We start from the raw sequence: 22,252 nt of genomic DNA on the forward strand, positions 1-22,252 counted from the left end.
TATAAAATTTATGTATTAGAACTTTCCAAATTACCATTTATAAGGTTATGGTAAAATTATATGCGAACTTTTAATTTTGAGAAAGACATTTCAGTGAGAAATTTATATTGGTCTAAGAATTGATATGTCAAACAGCACTCGACTTAGCTCAACACAAATTGTTTATAGTCCTATTCAAAATATTTTAGATATTTTACCACAATATTTCCTTAAATGGTCAACAAAAGCTAAATGACCGATTTGTTAAGAAAACTAAAGTTTATGAATATTTTAATATGGATTTCAAAAAATAGTGGAGTTGTAATCAAATTTCAGGAAGCAAATAATAAACTGACCTTTCAAATATATTAAGTATGTTTGGTTGGAGTAAGTAGACTAGGGAAGTGCAACTCTTCATTAAATGCATAAAGTGTTTGTATTTAGTTTGCATTATCAATTCTACATTCTGAAAAGTAGATCATCCAACTTCCTTATACAGAAGACCTAAGTTCCTTAAATATGGATAGGAAAGTTACAATTCCCTAATTAAATACAATGAATTTACTAATTTATCCTATTATTTAAATTCACTCAAATTTATATTATGAATTGTAATTTATAGTTCAAAAGCAATTCACTTCTTAGAAAGTTGATTTGTATATTAAACACGTACAAATTTTACTTTCTTGAAAATAATTTTCTTGGAAATATATTTTCTAGAAATTATATTTTCGAGGAAATTAACCATTTTAAACCAAACGCAGGCCTAGGAAACTTATCATCATTGAGATTACCCTCTCTTTTATTTAACTCTCTTTTATTTAACTATTCATGTCTTCCAATCATATCTTTCAAATCTTCAACACTAACGATCCATCCTATACATATACATAAGTAAAACCGTCCGAAAAAATCAACGCTATTAAAAATAGATTTAATTGAATCCTTTTATGTACTTGAACTTAATTTAACAAAATTTAATTCGTTAAAAAATTTAATTTTTTTTCTTGTTCTTAATTAAAAATCCAACTATTTATACCCAAACTATTGTGAATATATAAATTTTGAATATAAATATAAACATTATAAATTAATATCTAGATATTAGATATATAATACAAATGCATATTAAATGATTTAAAAATCCTAAATGCAAGTATTGTAAATATTTCTGAATGATTTTGCTCACTCAGTAATCAGTATACATACGCTTGACTGATACATCCGACCAACAAGTATAAATAACAAATCCTAATTATAGCATTGCTGGTAAAATTTTGTTGAAGTGCACTTTGCGTCATAGTAACTTACCTCATAGGTATAAAAGCATATGATGCGAAAGCATGTAAACAATTCTTCAGCTACTATAAATGATATGAAAAGCATATTTACAATGCCACTGCTTGGGAGGAACAGCTCTTTCTACAGGCAGGTCTTCGAAGCAACTATCTGATAGTATCGAACCATTTACGTAACATACAGACTAAACTGTAAGAAAATCCAAAGAAACCTTATTCTTTTTGCACCGATCTACCAGTTTTGCCGTGACTTGATAATCCTAACAGTTATAGATAGTAGATCCAAGCAACTGCTTTGGTTTTACAAAGGAAATTACTCTAACAATTAAAGAGTCGCGTTAGTCTGGGAGAAAAGGTTAAGGCTCAAGAGCTATCAATCCAAGGAAGCAGATGTGGGAATGGAGCTGTTCTTGCTGTGAGTCACCATGTAACCGCAAATGTAGTAGGATTCTACCTACTCACTTTCATCATCACTTTCTTGGAAGTTCAAATGATTCATATTCCTTTCGAGTGGTGGAAGCCCATCATCTGAATCACTATAAGATCCCTCATCTTTGCTTACTTCTGCTGCTGTAGTGGAGAAATCAGACATACATGTCAATAATTTGAAATTTTTATTTTCTACAGATTGTAAGTGCCATTCGAGGAATCTAATGAAAAGATTTAGAAGCAAACCGTACATAGCATTCTCTTTCTAGTTAATCAAAAAATAATAATAGGAATATCAGATAGGCCCCCAAGCAGACTTATATGGAGAAATAAGGCATACAAAGATAAGCTGAATATGATCCCAAAAATGTATTCTGAAATCAAGAGTACCATCAGAAAACAAATGAAGCTTACATCAATTTGAATTATAGCTAGCCAATCTTACAGGGTAAGGACCAGTTGCAAGCTTTATTTATTAGACCTATGGTTAATAAGATGCAGCAAGATAAGTGAAGTCATCAGATAGCATTCTTTACTAAATATCTAAAAATAGGATAAAAGCACCTAAATTAAATAGATTTTATAAGAGCACAAACATTGTATGATGTAAGATTATTTGTAAAATAAAGATCCCAACAATGAATGTCTTGCCATCTAAGTTTAGCTTATACAAAGAGAAGATATTCGACGGTAACGTAGAAACTAGGGAACAATAGGTAAGAAGCATTGTTCTATAATCTGGGTGCAGAATGCACCTTTTCAAATTTTACCGTAATCCAAGTTCTACACATCTTCAATAGACAAAAAGAAAAAAATTCACCAAGATGGCAAAACAGGTCCAATCCAAGTATAGCGAGAGGAAGAAAAGTTGCATGCTATAAAACTAAAGGGGAAAGTAACAGCTAAATGGCAGTTGATTTAGAAGGTGTGGCACAAATGATGGTTGATTTAGGGGGATCCACGAGAAGAACACAGGCCAAACTTGTTATTACCATTGAGTAATATAATTTAAATCACATGTAATGGAGATGTTGGGAAGACAGTATGAAACTAGTTTTAGTGAGAATGTCCTGATCCTTCTATGTAAAGTAAATCACAGTTGAGATTGCTAACTGGTTCAGCAGTTCCAGAACAAGCAGATCCAGTTTTCCATTGTACTGGAAAAAAGAGGTTAGGAAGAGTTTTTCTATAATCTAGGCACAGAATGCACCTTTCCAAATTTTACTATATTCCATATTCTACAGATCTCCAATACACAAAATAAATTCACCAAGATGCCAGAGAGGTCCAATCCAAGTATAGTAAGAGGAAGAAGAGTTGCATACTATAAAGGTGAAGAGGAAAAAGAAGAGCTAAATGATAGTTGATTTAGAAGGTGTGCCACAAATGATGGTTGACTTAGGAGGATCCACAGTGAGATTCACAGGCCAAACTTGCTAGTACCATTGACTAATGTAATTTAAATCACAGGTAATGGAAATGTCTGGGAGACAGTATAAACTAGTTTGAATGAGAATATATAGATCCTTCTATGTAAAACTAAAAGTTGAAATTGCTGACTGGTTTAACAGTTCCAGAAACAGCATATCCAGTTTTCCATTATACAGGATAAAAGGTTCAGAGAAGTAAATAATCCAAAGCTTTTGCTGATAACAAAAGCATTTGTATCATTTTTCACTTTCAAAAATAAGATCTTTCAATTTTTGAGTAGCCATATGATGTGAAAAGAGAAGTCTGATTATCGGTGAAGAAGAAGTACCTTCAACTTCTGGGACTGCTTTTGGAACCTGACTTTGTGCAGAAAGCCAATCATTTTGGACAGAAATGATGGCAGCACTATTTTCACATTCAGAGTATGCCTTTAGAAGTTCTCTGTATCAATTGGAAGCCAAAACAACATAACAATCAATGCCAAAAGAAATTTCAAACTCTAGTTATAAAAGTATTCTGACATAGGAAATGGAAGGCAACATAAAATTCAGAGTAAACAAGGGAACACCTATCCAGAGAACCAGATACAAGAGAATTGTTGCAAGAATAACATACTTTGTTCTTCACGCACATGAACATAGAGAAAAAATGTAAAATAGAATAAAACGAAACAGTAATTACAAAGCATAGAAGTTATAGCCACTGAAGAGTCTTCAAACAGCCTTTTTAAGCTCATGTAGAGGAATATTTAATTTTTGTTTTCTAATAATTGAAGATAGAAGTTATCAACTTTAGGTTGATTGGGTTTAAAGAAAACCATGCTTCATAAAATATTTAAGTAAAATGTCACTCAGAATACATGAAAACAAAGCACCTGTTAAGACTCGAGAAAGCATGACCCCATTTGAATTTCCCCAGCAACAACTCTGCAGTGTCCTCTTCCCCACTGTTAGAAAATACGATGTTAGTGCGAAACATAAGACAATTTAGTTTATGACCAGAATATGAAACTCACACTCAAAGAAAGCGAGCTTAAACAGTTTCCTAGAATATTATCAATCCCATTGTGTTAGATACAGATTAGCGCAATTGCTTTGACTTGGGTAAGAATATCCTATATATACACAATTCCAGAAGCCTTTATTTGGAGTGTCAAAGTGTCATAAGCATGTTGAAGCATCCCTGTCTGACAGATGCTTTAGGGTAAAGTGAAGGTTCAAGTATCCGTCTTGAAGTAATTCAAATTTATCAATTATGATCATCTAATCTAAAAAATAAATAGGATGACAGAATTCAGGAACTCTATACTATAATCACATACTTAAACTGAGGGCTCTTGTTTCACATTTTCACCAAAATGACCTATATTACCAGCACAATAATTACCTATGCCATTATCACAACCATTAGTTTTAACATCGCCAGCTTGCTACAGCTGCTAACCAATAAACTGCCAGTCTGCAACCTATGAATCATGAACACTTCAGCTTTCAGCATGTGTCCAAGTCATAGGTCTGTGTCGTGTCGTATTAGAAACTTATCTAACATAACACTCATAAACATGTATATCGTGTTAATTTCTGTAGACACAGAAATTTAGGCATGCATGTCTAACTCATGTTTTAAATATCCCATGTACCATGTCGGTACTTCATAGATTGCCACTGACATGGAATCATACCTTGCCATGGATTTCATATCTTACAAGAAAAATATTCATGGGGTTCATTTGGCTCCTATTTTCAAAAGTTGTATATGGAAAAGAAAAGGGCAAATTATCCTCTGAAATGGACCTTCTTTTGGCCGACTTTCTCTTCAAGAACTTGTAAGATAAGTTTGACGTACCCAAAATTCCAACATTTTTCAGGATATAGCTTTCTGATTTTCCAAAAACTGTTTTCAATCCCTAAAAAATAATTGAAAGATTTTTTTTTTTTTCAATGAACAAAAAAAAAAAAATACTCTCATTTTCAGAAATATAATACAAGAACAGAAAATCAAAACCAGAATTAAACATGCCACAAGCATTTATCAAGAATATTCATAATATTCTTGAGGAAAAACAACTCTTTAAATTGTCCTCACAAAAGATGTTTGCAAATGCTGGTACTTAGGCATGGTCAAACGCACTGAACATTGATAATTTAATGTGAAATATATCAAAAACTGTACTGATAATATCTCATTCTAAAAGTAACAAGTAATTCAAGTGGAAAAACTTGATTACAAAACAATTAGAAGCCTAATGCGTAAATAGCGCATCATTGTAACATATTTCAGAAAAGTCATTAAACATCAATGTTCAATATAAAATAGTGTCAAAAAGTATCAGATATATAATTAGAGAATTAGTTTCAAACCCCATTAAGGTTTATCAATGTATAACAACAATAACAACTAAGCCTTAATCCAAAGCTAGTTTTGAGGCGGCCAATCATCCATTCCACTCTGTCTTGCGTTGGTTCTTGAGAAAAACCTAGCACATCAAGATCTTTCTTAATCACTTCTTCCATGTCATCTTGGATCTTCTCTCCCTATAGTAGCCTTATCTACTTCAAGGTACTCCATTTACCTTACGAGGGCTATGGTGGTGTACGACATAAATGGCTAACCCACCTTAACCTTTCTTCTCTCGTTTATTACTTGATAGGTGCCACTCCTACCTTCTCACAAGTAAAGGTTTATCAATATCTTATATTGATTTGGAACTATTGATTCAGTGGTGCACCTTTCATCAAGCACATTAAGGAGATTTGACTGATCCTTACATCTAATAACCTTAAAATACAAATGTGTAACATGAACTTCCTTTTATATTGAAAAAATTTTGCCAAGCTTCTGTCAAATGCTAGGTTTCAATGGCTATATAGTGAATTTTAGAGGTCCTTGGTGGAGTTCAATGAAAAGGTCTTCATCAGTGGGATGTAACAGAATGCAATATTTAGCATCTAAAACCATTGGCAGCAACAGTAGTGATTTCAGATGGGCATCTCGAGCTGTGTAAACATATGCTGCCTAAAATTTATTCCTTGTCACTTAAACAAACAGATAGCAAAATTTCCATCATCTAATCGTGTGCAATAACAGCAAGAATGCTTCATTAAGAGCCAAAATCAAACAAAAGAGCTTGCAACATAAAATGTTATAACTTGACTCCAGACAAAGAAACTGGTCTAGAAATGACCAAAATGATTATCAATACAACTTCTATTCTACAATTAAACCTTAGATATAGTAACCATAATTCAGTAAAAGCGGGATATTTAAAGGTAAAAGAATTGTCACAACATCAGCACATAATAAACATTTCATATGGGATTGGGTTGGAAATTTTGGCACCATATTATCAAAGCTGCAGATAATGCTTCTACGCAAGACAGTTCACAGGGTCGACCATAATTTACAGGATTTGCTGCTACAAGCCACGGTACTGCAATTCATAGGAAAATTCCAAATTTATCAGAAAGCAACCAATTCATTATATAAGCATGGAAAATTACTCAATTGTAGATAATCACCTACTTTGCAGGAGCTATTTACTCTGCAAGATTAAAGTCATTAAAATCAGGCCTTATATTAGAGAAGGCCCTATAGGTATTATGTTAAAGAAGGCCCAAATTTAAAATGGGGGTTAGGTTTTAAAACACAGAGAGGAAGAGAGGCAGATAGAGAAACACCATAACGTAAAAAAAAAAAATAAAAAAAAATAAAAAAAAATAAAAAAAAAAATTGTCTTCTTCACATTGCAACTCTCTCCCATTCCTCTTCTTCTGTTTATGACCTGCCCATAAGTTCATTGATGTTTTCCAAGCCAAAACTTTATCATCTCCTTCTTCAAATAAGAACAGGATTGCTACTTTTGCGGATCCAGATCTGTACCATTGTGATCCAGATTGCGAAAGTACCACAATCCGGCACACACATCCCAGTCTGTGCTACCTAGGGGTTTGAGCAAATTGGGTAACCATGCCCATTCACATCAAAATGCTACTTCATAGTACAAAACAACTGCAAACACAATTTTCGGAAACAAACACCCGCCATCTTTATGAAACTTTCTTTTCATTAATTTTTTTTGACAATAGACAATTCTTCAAATGAATACAAAATAAAAAATAAAGAAAACTGAAAGAAAATTCCCAAATTCAAGGATAATAAGGTTCTCAATGATTACGCAATGAAATTACACAAATACATTCCACTATTATGGTGGCAACTTGAAGAATGATCAGAAACAACACTGAACCATAAAATGCACAATTAATTACTAATGATCCCTAAAGGAAAACCTGTATAAGATGTATGTGACGGACATCTGGTAAAGGAAAGTGCAGATGCATGTGGTCACATTCTTATGTAAAATAAGATAATTCTGAAAGGTAAGATTTAAAAAGAGTTGATGTTCATACACAACCGAGGAGCAGCACAACGCAATTTCACAAATGGTACATCACTCAAACGTGCCCACGAGCAATCCACGACAGCTAATCCTTTCCTCTTTATTAAGCTATGATCTTCTTTAGAGACACATTGAGTCCCAACAGGACTGCCAACAAAGAGATACAGCACATAGTAAGATGAATAAGGAACTTGACAAATGATTTCCATATTGAGAACGAAGCAAATGGATGAAGGAAGTATGAAAAATGGATTAGAAGGGAAGTCACTGAAGGGGAAGAAATGATATCACAAACTTATAAGGTAATGAAGAAAGGGTGTTGCTGTTACCTTAGAACAATGCCTCCAAAACCATTACTGACACGTAACTCCTGCATATAGCCATTCAATAGTTCATTTAATGACACGAGTAGCAACTACTTGCGATATTGAAAGTCTCAATGCAAAAAAAACCATAATGAACACAAGCCGGATGATCCATGAAATATGTGAAACCGACTACAGTGCTTAATCTTTATTATTTTGCCTAATTAGCTGTGTGATTGCAAATGGTGACAGAGGTTTTTAAAGTATGAAATGATGCAACCCGCAATATTGGTTATGGTTACTAATGAAAGCAACGAATTTATCATAACAGACCATGATGTCTGATGGACCTCAGCCTAAGCCGTTAAGGGTATATTCCAGAAGGTCCAAAGAAGGGCCCAAGATCAACATGGGGATTGCTGCCTTGGGAATTAAGGGAGACACATCAGCCACACCAATGATTGGGACACCTGTCCAAATTTAGTTACAACCAAGGGGGTGATCGTGAATATAGTACAGCAGAGTGCAAGGAGGAGGGCATCTGAAGAAAACATTCCTTTTCATTTGTATTGATTCTTAGAGGTGCTCTTGGCTTGATTCTTAGGATTCAAGAATTCCCTTTTGTTCTAGTTTCTATTTCTCTTCTTCTTCATTTTCAATATCTGAAGATTGTAATCTGTAACACTTGGTTCTGAATTGAGATATAGATTTCTTCTTCTCATATCCATTCTAGAATTCTTTGATCTTCTGTTTGGTTATTTCCTTACTCTATCAATGTCACATATTTGTATTTATGGATATTTTCATTAATTAACATCGACTTTCATTAACCAATACATATATCACCGTGGTACCAAAGGGATCTATGAAGTAATACTTTGATGATCTCAGACCTAGATCCTCATAGTTGATTTCCTTTTCTTTTTTTTTATTGCATCTGTTAATAATTTGTCTATCAACCTTCTCAAATGAATATCTCCTTTCACACGACTGCTTTCTACATATAAAATATCTGTATTATGATCTAAAAGAGTCCACACCATCTCTCTTTCCAAGCTTTCCTGTTAGCCACCCAGTAACTAAATAATAGAAACAATAATGAGTCTTGCATTGAAATTGCATCTTATTATTATGGGAATAGAGGTGCTCTTGTCTTCCCCACAAGCAAGTGAAATAAACTAATTCAAGATGATATGTTAATGATATAAAAGACGACATGAGATCTTATACTCATCCATATAATATGGTTAGCATAAGACAAACTCCTGTCACACATAATGAGTAAACAACTGGTGAAAATATAACATGGAGGGAAAAAGTTGTAGAAATACTTTCTTTCAATAAACTAAATCTTGCAAGTTTGCGTCCTGTACACCTTTTTGCATCACATTGTCCAAAGTCCTGAACAAGGCATAGCATAAAGTCGTAACAATTAGACTGAAGCTTACAAAATAAAATCAATCAGAAAAAGTTAGCATCAATTTAAATTACTAATTACAGCTTTTCTACGAAGTTTTCTTTTACTATATATGAAATGTCAAAAGATTGTATTAACAATAAAGGTATATAAAAGACAAGAGAAGAGAGACAGTAAAAGGATCATACCCACATTGCAAGCTGTATTCTGGGGACATTTGCGTTCGCTTCCGGAACTGCAAACAGTAAGCAATTAATTTAAATATTAAAAAAAATGGTACTCACACCAATGCGAACATATATCAAACACCTGATACGCAATAAAAAAAAGGAAAGAAATCAAGTACTATATTAAAAAAATAGCGAGAGAAGAAGTAATACCTTGATCAGATGGAAGCGACTCATCTTCTCTGCGATAGTAGAGACGAAAACCATTCAGTCAGCGAATTTCCAACAATGACATGATATGAATTTAATGTTTAAAAACGGAATTACCGATCCAGTTGATTGGTCCTGCTGGATTGCCCACGATGGGAATTGTGAATTTTCGATCGCCTAGTTTTGTTATGACCCATTATTTTGGTAGTAATTGATTCTGTTAGTAAGTTACAGACTTACAGGCTTTCTCCGCAAGAATTGAAGGAGAACCTTCACAGCAGAGAATAACAACCAGTGGGGTTTATGCATGCACGTGCAATTCACGTGCATTCTAGGCAGACTTCTCTCTTTTTTTTTTTTTTTCTTTCTCTTTGATCAAAGATGAGCTCAACTCACATCATTAGTTATTACACGTATGTCTGAAAATCTAAATCGTTTAAAGTTTTTATATAAAAATTAAAGAAGCAATTAATTATTTTATTATAATAAAATTAAGGATAATTTAATTTAAATTATCTTTCATCTCAAAATTAATAGTAATTATTTGTGAAAATATTTATTATATCTATTATAAATAAGGGTAAAATTGAAAACTATCATTTGTTGTTCCTTAAAATGCTCAAAATGACTTATGTATTAGGATAAAATAATCACCCAAAAACAATTTATATTTTGTGATAAAAAGAGTTCTTTCAAAAGATAAAATCTCATAGCAAATGAGCAACTTAATTCATTTGCTTACTAATAAGAAAGGGAAAAAAAAAAAAAGAGAATTTATTACCAAATTTCTTATAAAATTAGTGAGCACACCACACCTTATTAACAAAAAATATATATATTTCAATACCTCTAATAAATTTTTAATTGCTGATATATGATTTTCCTTTAACTTACATGAATTCTTTTTTTTCCAAATATGTAATTAAATTACTTATATATAGATTTATTTAATAGGCATAGAATTTATTATAGATAAATGAACTGATAAAAAATAAATTATGTTATAAATCAATAAATTGGTTTTCATTAAAATAAATTGATAATAATTATGTCCATAAATTAATTTTAGTATAAAGGATTTATTCAATCAATAATTCATGATGTGAAATTTCACTGGGACAATCATCCACGTATTACTCCCAACGGTGAAAAACATTTAAAAAAATGCTGACATGACAGCTTTTCTTTCACAACATTCTATTTTTCTTTTTTTTTTTTTAGAAATTTTTGAAATTTTCCTTTTTTCATAATATTTTCTAAATTAATATTTTATAATATGATATTTATATTTAAATTATTTAAATTTAAATTATAAAGGAAAGTAGCTCAAAAGTTTTATTAGTTAAAAAGAATTTAATTGTGTTAATAATTTTATTAATCATTAAAAAAAATAAAAACAGTCCGTTAATGTTATTAAAAATATTAATTTTCCCTCTATTAATGTTGAAATTAAAAGAAAGAAAAAATATATCACAGCAGGGTTAATTCTCTCATTTGAATAATTTTCAATAAATTGATAATAACCTCTCTAGTGGAAAGGTATATTTAATTTAACTCTTGGTGATATTTGATTGCTCATAGCAATTGTTCATAACTATTAACTAATGCATATTTATTACTTAATAAAGTTTCAATAATGATTGTTCTTAAAATATAAAGTATATATATATATATTTTTTTAAAAAAAATAATTTTAGTAATTATTTTTATAAAATATAGAATCGTGTTAAATGGTCTAATTTAGATTTGACATAATTTTCATGGTACACTTCGAAATGTTTGTAATGCCCTTAATAGATTTCTGTGGTAAATTTTGCCCACAATATACACATAGAAATTTAAGTGTTTTGACCTGATACAATGAAAATTATGCGAGAACCAAATTAGACCAAATAAATTTTCCCTATAATATATGCAAATTAACTATTAACTGAGTAGCTCATTAAAATTCTCATCAGCTCAACCAAATCCCTCAAAATAAAATGCCAATAAGATTTCATCAATCAATGTCAAATACCTTCTTTTTTTTTTTTTTCATTTTTGTCACAATATTTTAAAGGTTATAGGTTTTTCCTCTTTTTTATTCTTTCAATATTCTTTATTTTGTCTCCTTTTTTTAATAAAAACTTACTCTTAAATTTGATAAATTAACTAATTTAATTATAAAAATTGTCATATTTCATCTCAAAAACTTTTATTACATTTAAAAAAACTTAAATCATGTAACTTAAAATTTAAAAGAAAGATCCAAAATAATTGAATAAAAAATTTCAAAACATATGGACTTGTCAATTGATTTTAAAAATTATATAGTTTCTATAGAAGTTTTTATTATTTTGATGTTTTGAAATGATGATCTCTCTCTCTATATATATATATATATATATATATATATATATATATATATAATCCTAAAGCAAAATAATGTGAGTTGGCACTCTATTATTTGAGAACTCTATTTTATCCTTTTTTTTAGGAATTTTTGAATTTTTTCTTTATTTTTCCATATTTTGATTGGATGGTTATATTTTTTAATTTTAAAATTAATAATATTTAAATAATACCAATATATTTTGAAATCTAATCTAATTTAACAACTATTCTATTTTATTTGGTATTTAATTTAATTTTTTTTAATTTGAAAATTTTTAATTGCAATTTTTAGATTTTTTCTTTATTTTTCTATATTTTAATTGGATAGTTATATTTTTTTTAACTTTAAAATTAATATTTAGATAATAGCAATATATTTTGAAATCTAATATAATTTAACAACTATTCTATTTTATTTCGTATTTGATTTTTATTTTTTCAAAATTTAAAATTTTGAAAAATTTTAATTGAAATTTTTGAATTGTTCTATATTTTAATTGAATGGTTGTACGTTTTTTTAATTTTAAAATTAAGATTTAGATAATAACAATATATTTTGAAATCTAATCTAATTTAACAAATATCCTATTTTATCCAATGTTTGATTTTAATTTTTTAAAAATTTAAAACTTTTAAAAATAATTTGGCTTTTGAAATTTTTAATTTTATACATATTTATCTATGTATAATCATAGTTAGTAGCTTAAATGAACAAGATAATTGTTTTTGCATAAAATATATGGGTAAAAAAAAAAAACTCTAGCCGATTATTAAAAAAAAAAAAAAAAAAAAAAAAACCTCTAGCCGATTATCAAACAACTTATAAGTGGTTTGATTTATTTATAACTTTAATGCAGGCTATATTATTATTATTTCAAAATCTACAAAACAAATTATTGGTACAGCTTCAGTTTATTTTTCTAGAATTCTATCTTCAAAATTCTTCTGATTAATTAAAAGGAGGTTGTATTAATTATCAAATAATAATAATAATATTTAGGGTATGATAATTTAATATTCAGGCCACAACATAAAATATCAAAATACAACTTTTTTTTTTTTTCTTTTGGAAAGGAATAAAAATACAACTTAGTTCTTCAAATGTAATAATAGCTTGGTTCACCGAATGAAATGCACTTGAATCCACTTGTTGATCAATTGAGTCGAAAAGTCGACATTTTAGGGAAGACTTCAACATAATCAATCTTCGATCCAAATGAGACATTCAACCATTAAACAGAGGGTGAGACTAAGGTAAGCAGTATTGGTTCGACCAAATAATCAAACTGGATCAAATTGGCTCATTTCAATTTTGTACGGACAACATTTTAAGAGTTCGGTTACTATTCGGTTTGGATAGTGATAACCGAATGATTTTTGATTTTCGATTCAGTCGCTTGCATTACTAATTGAATTGACTTTTATGTTCAAAATAGATGATTTGATTTTCATACTCTTCATTCGGTTACCATGAAATCTATTTGGTCAAATTAAACCGAATCAATTCGAAAATAATCCAACAATTAGGATACATTTATAAATCATAACAAAAGATAACATAATATAACTAAAGACATTGCTATTTTAAATTTTTAATAAAAAAATGAGATTTATTTGTAAGAGCATACAAGCCACTTATAATTTGTTTTCTTTCTTTTGTTAATTTATTGTATATTGAATTTTTTTCTTTTCTCTCCTTTTTATAGCACATCAGTTAGTGTATTATATATATTTTTATTTACATTCACAATCCAATTATCTTTTCGCAAGTAAGCATAAACCATCATACTCCTAATCAGGCTCAATAGTATTTTTAAGAAGAGTTTTTCGCTTCCGTCATCATTCCTACCCGGCAATGATATTCAATTAAAAATATGCATGATTTGAAGTTATATATTTAAAATTGTTCCACCTGACTTTGAAGCTGTGATTATTCTCTTTTTAAAATCTCAACTTGTAACGGTGTTTGATTATCAATTTATTTTTTAATGTTCTTTGTTGCTTTTATTAATTATTAATATTCAAAAATTTATGTTAGCATGAACTCTTTCTATTTTTTCAGTATAGCTTCAAGTAGAAAAAAAAAAAGATTCTGCATATACTAGATTGATACTAATATAAACTTTCACATTTGCAATATTATTTCTTTTGATTGTGGTGATGTTAAACTATTTAATTTTATTAATGCATAAACCTGACCTTGCGGGATTGGTTGAATTTTTCAAATTGCTGAATGAAGTGATTATGAATGCAAAATATGGTCATTGCTCCGTGTATATATATATTCTAGATTTTATATTTTTAGAAGAAACTATTAAACAAGACTCTTAAATTAGTTTTTCATTTTTGAAACTTTATATATACAACTATATTTATTGGTTTACACCTATAAAGATAAATTTATTGGTTCACACTAATTAAAAGATCTTTTTGTTTTTGTTAATTTATTAGTAAATGCAATTTATGAAGTATAAATTATAATATACTAATAAAATAATTCTTTAAAAAAATAATAATACCGTAAGCCGAGCAATGCACGGGTCTTCCCTAGTTTTCTTATATTTCTCATGTATTTTTCCAATTTTAATTTTTTTAAAATTTTCGGGTGCATCATAAATAAATTAAAACCAATTAAAAAAGAGAAAACGTCTAACGTTGTCAAAACAAAAAAAAAAAAAAAAAAAAAAAAAACCTTAAAATAAGCAAAAATAAACGTGTTATGTAGGATTTACATTTAGACTTAGGATGAGATTTAATCATTGCTAAGGCCATTCCACGGTAACGTTTGAGTGTGTTTTAATCAAGTAAAAAATTTTGTTTATGTTAATTGTGGTACTTGATAACATAATTTTTATAATAGTTTTTAAAGGTTGAGAAAATTTTTTATAAAACGTCAAATACTCTAACAATTTCACAAAGATTGATTAAATTTTTTGACAATCATACTGATCGTTGTTTCTTTAAATTTAGCTAATTAAAACAACTAATGTCTGCATACTAAGACATAGTTTAGTGGTAAATGCATATACGATCCGGTAATAAATCTAGATTTGATTCCCCCATTCCCTATTCAAAAAAATAATCAATGTCATTTTTTATTATTCTAAATTAAACAGCTATTTTTAATAAATACTAAAATAGCTAATATTGTTTAACAACCCTAAAGTAATTAAATGTACCTATTTAGATGATTTTCATTCAACAACTATGTCCTTTTATGTTTTTAATCCCAACCTCTATGGGATAATATTCTAACAATAGTCAATCAAGTTTGAACATAAAAACATAATATTGCCTTAATTTAATTTCTGTTCGCAATATTTTCTTTTTCACATAAATAAATATTTAAATATATAATTTTTTTGAGAAGATATTTAAATATATAGTTAAAGAATACATACAAGAACCCAAAATATATGGGTTGCAAAAATTTACATTATGCTCACATAATTTCTGCAGAAGCTAAATAAAAATTTCTTCTGCAGTCAAAACTCAGAAATCAAACACTTTCATAACTCCCTCTATATCCTAATTAATAAAAAAAAAATCCTAATCTTTTACAAATAATTAAAATAATTGTTAATTGATTACCAAAAATAAGTGAAAATCCCATTTCCATGCAAAGGAGATACCAAGAAAACAATTTCCCCCTCACTTCTATCAAACTCTGTCTCATCATCATCTTTCGGCCGGCGATAACTGCCCACCACCTTGTCCGGCAACACCATAGTCCGACAAAGCGGGCAAGTAGACCGGCATTGTTGAAACCACTGGTCAACACAATCTTTATGAAACAAATGCTTACACTTCAAGTTTCTCACACTTTCATCCTCCACAAACTCCGACAAGCAAACTGCACATCCCGGTGACTCTGGCAGCCAGATTAGCGATTTCGTGTAGCGAATCGCCGGAATTTTCTCCTCAATATAAGACAGGAATTGCGCGGCGGTGAGTACGCGTGGGCCGGAGCTGACAACCACTGCGATTAAAGATTGGATGGCAAGTGTTGTGTTGATTAGAAAGAATTTGATGAAGAGGAAAGATAGGAGTTTGAGGACAGAGAAGAGTTGAGAGAGAGATAAAGCCGCCATGGTTGGTACAGAGAAAAAGATTTTTTTTTTTTTTTTTTTTTTTGAATACAAAATGCACATAAGAAGTAAAAGATCGTACATCTATATATAGTGATTGAGGTGAATATGACTGGATACATTGATTTTAGATTTGGCATCTTTTATATTAATTTTTTATTATTATTCCTTGACGACACGTTAATATATAATTTTACTTATCTGTGTAAGGAATATTGGAATTTAAAATTAAGATTAAACTCTAAAATTGAAATAGTTTAGGTATAAATTAATATCCATCTTATCCAAATTTTATAAATCAGTCCACCAAATTAAATAATTTATATGAATGACTGATTACATATGACACACTGATAATTCATGCAACCTGTCAAGAATATTTTATTTTTTAAATTGATTTTTTTTACTTTTCTTTGCGTGAGTTTTGTTTTTCTTTTTTAAAAAAGTTGCTAATATTTGAAAAATCGTGTCCTAGTTTTGGAAGTCAGATTTTTTCGTATACGAGGAAGTTGATTGTCTGGTTCCAAGATGTTTCTTAAAGATAAGGCTCCAGCCTCCAGTTCACATGCGTATCTTTTAGCTCAAAATTTATCTAATAATCTTCATCCTAAAAATTATATCATAAATATTTTATTGAGTTTCAAAATAGAAATAAATCAATTTAGATGTTCAAATTTCAACTCAAGAAAGCGAAATTAGGGGTGGCCATATTACGGTTTCGGGAACCGGAACCGGTGGTTCGAACCGGTCTTGAACCATAACCAAAACCGGTGAGAACCAAAATTAGTCCGAATTAGAATCAAAACCGGAGATTTTTGGTTCGGTTTCGATTCCAGTTTTGTTGGAACCGCAAACCGACGGTTCCACAAACCGGTCGGAACCGGATGGAACCGTTGGTTCTCCGGCCGGTTAGAATCGCCGGTTCGAACTGGCGGTTCTAGCCGTTAGAAATTGTCAGTTTTTTTTTTAAAAAAAATTATTGTGAAATCTCTTAATTACCCCTCCCAACAAACATAAACGGCTACATAATGGCTAGTTTCAAGGGTATTTTTGAAAAAATAATTTTTTGGATTTATTATAAATAGCTCATTTCATTCAATGGATTTTTTTTAAACTTATGTTCAAACTTTTTTAAACAAAAAATAAATTCAGTTGAAGACTTTTTTTTAAAAAAATAATTAAGTTCAAGTCTTTAAAAAAATAAATTTAATTGAATCATTTTTAAATTTTTTAGGTGTATTTTTTTTAGAAATAACTTTCACAAATTTATTAAATTTTGAAAACCGGTCTTCAAAATTTAAAATTTAAAATTATGCGATTTGCCGAAAAATCGATCGGAATTATCAGTTTTGAAACCGTACCGGAACCATTCGGTTCCAAATCGAAATCAGAACTGAAAATTTTCGATTCGTTTCCAATTTTAATTTTTTTGGGACCGGAACAGGTTCCAGTTCCGTGGCCACCCCTAATTTTATTTGCCCACTATAATAGTGGGCAAATAAAATAAATTGCTGCAAATGATACATAACCTGAGTGATAAAGCTTAGATTGTCAACCGTTAATGTCTAGTCAACAATAGCTTTTGAGATAGGAGTCGAGTGTTTTGACTAAAGTTAAAAAACTACTGTTCCCTCCGTTAATGTCTAGTCAAAAACTACGGTTCCGTGTTCCTTCCTTCCAAAGAAACAATTCGATTTTTATTTTCATACAAATTAAAAAAATAATTATTATTATAATTAAAAAATAATTTTATTTATATAATTTTTTTATTATGTCCATCTTAAATAATACATGAGCAATATTATATTGAAATAATAAATAAAAATTAATGAAAATCATTGAAAATAAGATAAAATTTAATAAGAGTATAATAGACAATTTAAGGATTAATTATAATCTAAAAAAGAAAAATAAACTATATTTTGAGACAAAACAAAAAAAAAATATAAATTGTATTTTTGAAACGGAGAAAATATAAACATTATTTATTTTAATATTTGATGACATGCTAATAAAATATAGTTTTTGCAATAGTTAACAACTACTAAATTAGTTAATTTTCTTAAATATGACTTCGGTGATGTTTGGTTGGGGGTAAATTGACTAAGAAAGTGGAACTTTTTGAAAAATGCATAAAATGCTTGTGTTTAGTTTGCACTATCAATTCTACTTTCTGGAAAGTAGATCATCCAACTTCCCTTACACAATGGAAGTAAGTTCCTTAGATATGGGATGAGAAATTGCACTTCCCTAATTAAGTGCAATGCATTACCAATTTATTCTATTATTTAAATTCACTCAAATTTATATTACATATATTATTATAATTTATAGTTTGAGAGCAATTTACTTTACTGGAAGTTTATTTACATACCAAACACACACAAATTATATTTTACTCAAAAATAATTTTTTTGGAAGTGTACTTTCTGAGAAGTATACTTCCGGAAAAATTAGCTATTTTGAATCAAACGAGGTCTTAAAAAGTTAAAACAATTAGTACGCAAATTGAAATCTAGTTTATGTTTGACCAAATTAATTAATTTAATAGTTGTTTTAATAGTTATTTTAATAGTTGTTAATTATTTTAGTAATCTATAATTTACTATCATTCATTGAACATTAAAGTGTACCACAGCGATGGTTTATGTTAAACTTTAAAATGTTAGTATAAAACATTGAAAAGCTTACCAAAGAGAGTCTCAGCAGCTCTTAGTTACTGGGATAGCTATCAACCCTGTTCTAACAGTGTTAGCTACTAATTGCCATCTGTTTACTCATTTTATTTATATTTTATTACAGATTATACATAGATTTTCTTTCTATTTTTTCATAGATTCTATTGAGTCGCCAGACAGGAAGTCTTGTTTAATGTGGCCCACACGAAAAATTGGAAAAAAATGGAAGCAGATGTGGATGAGATATTCCGTTCCAAGTTTGCAACAGTATGGAACAAAAACCCTTCCCTGGATAAGATAGTGGGCCATATATTTTGGTGGACCTTTGCTTTATGATAACGTGGTACTGCCAGTTGGTGGGGAGGAGCAGCGCTGGCGGAAACGGCTGGAAGTTGCCATCCATGTGGATCATATCGTTATCCACCGCCTCTGCCAACCGTAAACGCGGCCGCTGATTGCTATTTATTTATTTTTGAAAAGAAAATAATTAAAAAAAAATTTCACAATAAATCATTTATTAAGAGATAGCAGTCGATCTCTTCTAGCTACTTCTCCTACAATACAAAAATAGTCAAGGTAATTTGCAATGGACGTCCTAATTTCTGTGAAGTTACATGAGCTCTCTTATCTTATGACGTTGAATATATGCGAGGCCTTGAGGGTGCTCTGCTATGGTGACTACTGGTTCATATATTAGCCTGAGTAACTGGTTCTGTATCTGATTTAAATGATTGATGTATTTATTTATGATTTACTGTTGATTGATGCTAATAATAATTATAAGATTTTTTTTATAAATAATTTTTATGGAATCTTGATAATTTTTTTTTTTTGGGAAATTAACCCTTATATAGAAAATCTACATTTATAAAATAGCGATGCCTTTTATGGAATCTTGATAAAAATACATTTGTTTTGTAAATTTGTGGCTGAATCATAATTTTTATAAAAAATATCACTTTTTACAAAATAGTGATATTTTTTATAGAATCTCTTGTTAAAAAAAATATATATATATATATATAATGTATTTTGAAATAGTGATGTCTTTTACGTGATCTTGATAAAAATATATTTTATTCCGTAATTGATTTACCTTTTATGATGAATTTAGAATGTCTATCTGTAAATTATTAATTTTTACAAAATAGACTATGTCTTTTGTAGAATCTTGATAAAATCACGTTCTATTTTGTAATTGATTTACCTTTTATGACCACTGTGACTAAATCATTAATCTTTATAAAAATAATATCACCTTTTATAAAAGAATAATGTTTTTTTTACGGAATCTTAATAAAAATATATTTTATTTTTTAATTCATAGTTAAATGTTAATTTTTAATCCTGATGGTGAATGACAATGATCATTTCTTCCTTAATTAGAGATTTTGAATTTAAACATTGAGTATGAAATTCTTTTAAATATTTTAGAAGAAATATTTTGCTCCTTCGTGAATCTGTTCGACGCAAATCCAAGAAATAAAAGGCTTATACTTGGGATAACATAAATTTTAAGCCCTACATAGAAAAAAGGTTCGAGCTTGAAAGGATTTCAAAAAGATTTTGGATTGATATGTAGTATCACACCAATAAATATAGTCTCCCATAAGTCTATTAAAAACATCTTACAATCAAATTTACCTCCAAAAGCTTTCATTTCTTTGACTTGTGCTTGGTATACATAATTGTACGGTACATACTGCGACTTTTCAACTCACAAAAAGGAAAAAATAATTATAAAAAGTGAGATTAGTTGCTTCTTAATTGTGTTTTACTCTTGGATTTTACGGCAAGGTGTCCCCTCTTCCTTCTGGAAATATTTAAACTTTAAGCTTTTTCTAGAAAAGAAAGTTCTAAAACTTAAATTTAAAGGCTATTATATTATGTATTAATTTAAATATTTAAATTCAAACTATTTGCGTTTTATTTTTCTTTTTTTTTTTTTTTTGATGACCTATAAATTGAGAATTAGTTTGATTATTTAATCTAATTTTAAACTTTATCTTAAAATCTATTATTATATAAGATTATAAATGAGTTAAGTCGTGAAATTGGACTTGATGTTGAGAATCTGGGCTCTAAGAGCAATTCATTAAATCAAATTTAATTACATATTTAATATTGGACTTATAATGAGTTGGACTTATGTTTAACACAAAATGACCTGGTTGGTTTACTCTTCACATTATATGCCTTTTTAGTATTTATCCGATGTGAGATTATCCACGTACTCCAACATTTGATGGTAACGTATATAATCAAACTCAAACTTGAGTCATCTAAATTATATTTTATAGATTCATTCATAAAATGAGCTCGATAATTAAACAAGTTCAAACTTAATTTATATGAGGTTCTCTTGTTAATAAATGAGCTTAAACGAGATAATCAACAGCTCAACGGGCAACTTAATTGGTTGATGTATATAACCTTAAATGTATTAATATTTAAATTGTAATTGATTAATAAACTAATTTACTTATGGGCCAAAATTTAAAAACAATAATAATAAAATGAATGGAGAGAAATTATATTTATGACATATATCAAATGTCAGGGTTTAGTCTCTCCCACGGTTCTAGGAGTGAATGGTAGCTCCATTGTCGATTCCACTAAAATCTTTACATTAAAAGTTTGTCGATGGTTGACCAACAACAATGATTTGATTAGAATGGTTAGCAACTTCAATCTTTGTTAACGTGAAAATATAAGTTTAATATTAAAAAATATATTTTGCGGGAGAGTAAAAAACTTTTACTCTCTATAGCTTGAGGGAATTAAACCTTTTGATTATATATATATATATATATATATATATATAAAATATTATCAATCATTAAAAAATAATATAGTTTTTTAAATAAAATTGTATAAAAAGCTTTTATTGATGTCATCAAATATGTCAACTTGGTTATTTTTGTCTTTTACTTATAGAAGTTTTTATTTATGTTATCGAATACATAAAAAGAAAAGCTAATTCTACCATTTGAATAACATATATCAAATTGATAATAGCTCTTATACTATAAAAGACTTAAATTTGATAATTCACACATACGAGATAAATGCACTATATCTAAAACCTCAAATCTTACATATTTTTATATTTATAGTTTATCTTAAACATTCAAATGTTCATACTATAATTTAAATATTTATTGATGGTTGTATTATTATGTAAATTAATAAAAATATAATATTTTATTATTAATTTATACATGGGGAGATAAAATCCATAGTACGGTCAATTTTATAATTGTACTAGAATATCACCTCTTAATTCACATTAGAGCCATCATTAATTAAGCATCAAGTATCAAAGTGGTTATTAAGTCACTTCTGTCTTTCTTTCTCTTACAGAATTGACATTGGAGTAATGGAGAATATTTCAAACCACATTATTAATATAAATTTTAAAAAATTAATTTTCAAAATTTATAATTTTTCTTTCGTCTCTTCCTCACGTAAACTCACC

General features: G+C 29.0%; 2 protein-coding genes across 3 annotated transcripts; both read right to left on the minus strand.

The window, feature by feature from the left end:
• Nucleotides 1-1,325: 1,325 nt before the first annotated feature.
• On the minus strand, nt 1,326-9,952 carry LOC105636505 (RNase L inhibitor protein-like protein). Of its 2 annotated transcripts, none has more exons than XM_089719071.1 (10): nt 9,753-9,952; nt 9,639-9,667; nt 9,447-9,493; nt 9,175-9,242; nt 7,866-7,904; nt 7,547-7,683; nt 6,477-6,567; nt 4,012-4,083; nt 3,466-3,578; nt 1,326-1,844 (listed from the first exon to the last, which is right to left on the minus strand). In XM_089719071.1, the coding sequence occupies exons 1-10, from the start codon at nt 9,830-9,832 to the stop codon at nt 1,732-1,734; spliced, it is 789 nt and encodes a 262-aa protein (XP_089575197.1). In that variant the 5' UTR covers nt 9,833-9,952; the 3' UTR covers nt 1,326-1,731. The 2 variants fall into 2 exon arrangements, with proteins under 2 accessions (XP_089575197.1, XP_089575196.1); XM_089719070.1 differs by having other exon boundaries at nt 1,326-1,847; nt 9,753-9,946.
• A 5,643-nt stretch (nt 9,953-15,595) lies between these two features.
• Nucleotides 15,596-16,099, minus strand: LOC105636504 (E3 ubiquitin-protein ligase RHA1B). Its single transcript, XM_012219786.2, has one exon. The coding sequence runs from the start codon at nt 16,097-16,099 to the stop codon at nt 15,596-15,598; it is 504 nt and encodes a 167-aa protein (XP_012075176.1).
• Nucleotides 16,100-22,252: the final 6,153 nt, after the last annotated feature.

Source organism: Jatropha curcas, chromosome 3 (assembly GCF_041381405.1).
Source record: "Jatropha curcas cultivar XTBG-Jc1 chromosome 3, XTBG_Jcur_1.0, whole genome shotgun sequence".
In the NCBI taxonomy this organism is placed as follows: domain Eukaryota; kingdom Viridiplantae; phylum Streptophyta; class Magnoliopsida; order Malpighiales; family Euphorbiaceae; genus Jatropha; species Jatropha curcas.

Bases quoted from the DNA above. Each gene is read 5' to 3' on its own strand.
- LOC105636505 (XM_089719070.1), bottom strand. From the start codon at position 9,832: ATGGGTCATAACAAAACTAGGCGATCGAAAATTCACAATTCCCATCGT. The intron at 7,684-7,865 runs GTAACAGCAACA...CTTTGTTGGCAG, and splicing joins TTTGGAGGCATTGTTCTAAG to TCCTGTTGGGACTCAATGTG. The intron at 4,084-6,476 runs GTGCCAAAATTT...ATTTTCTAACAG, and splicing joins TCTGCAGCTTTGATAATATG to TGGGGAAGAGGACACTGCAG.
- LOC105636504 (XM_012219786.2), bottom strand. From the start codon at position 16,099: ATGGCGGCTTTATCTCTCTCTCAACTCTTCTCTGTCCTCAAACTCCTA.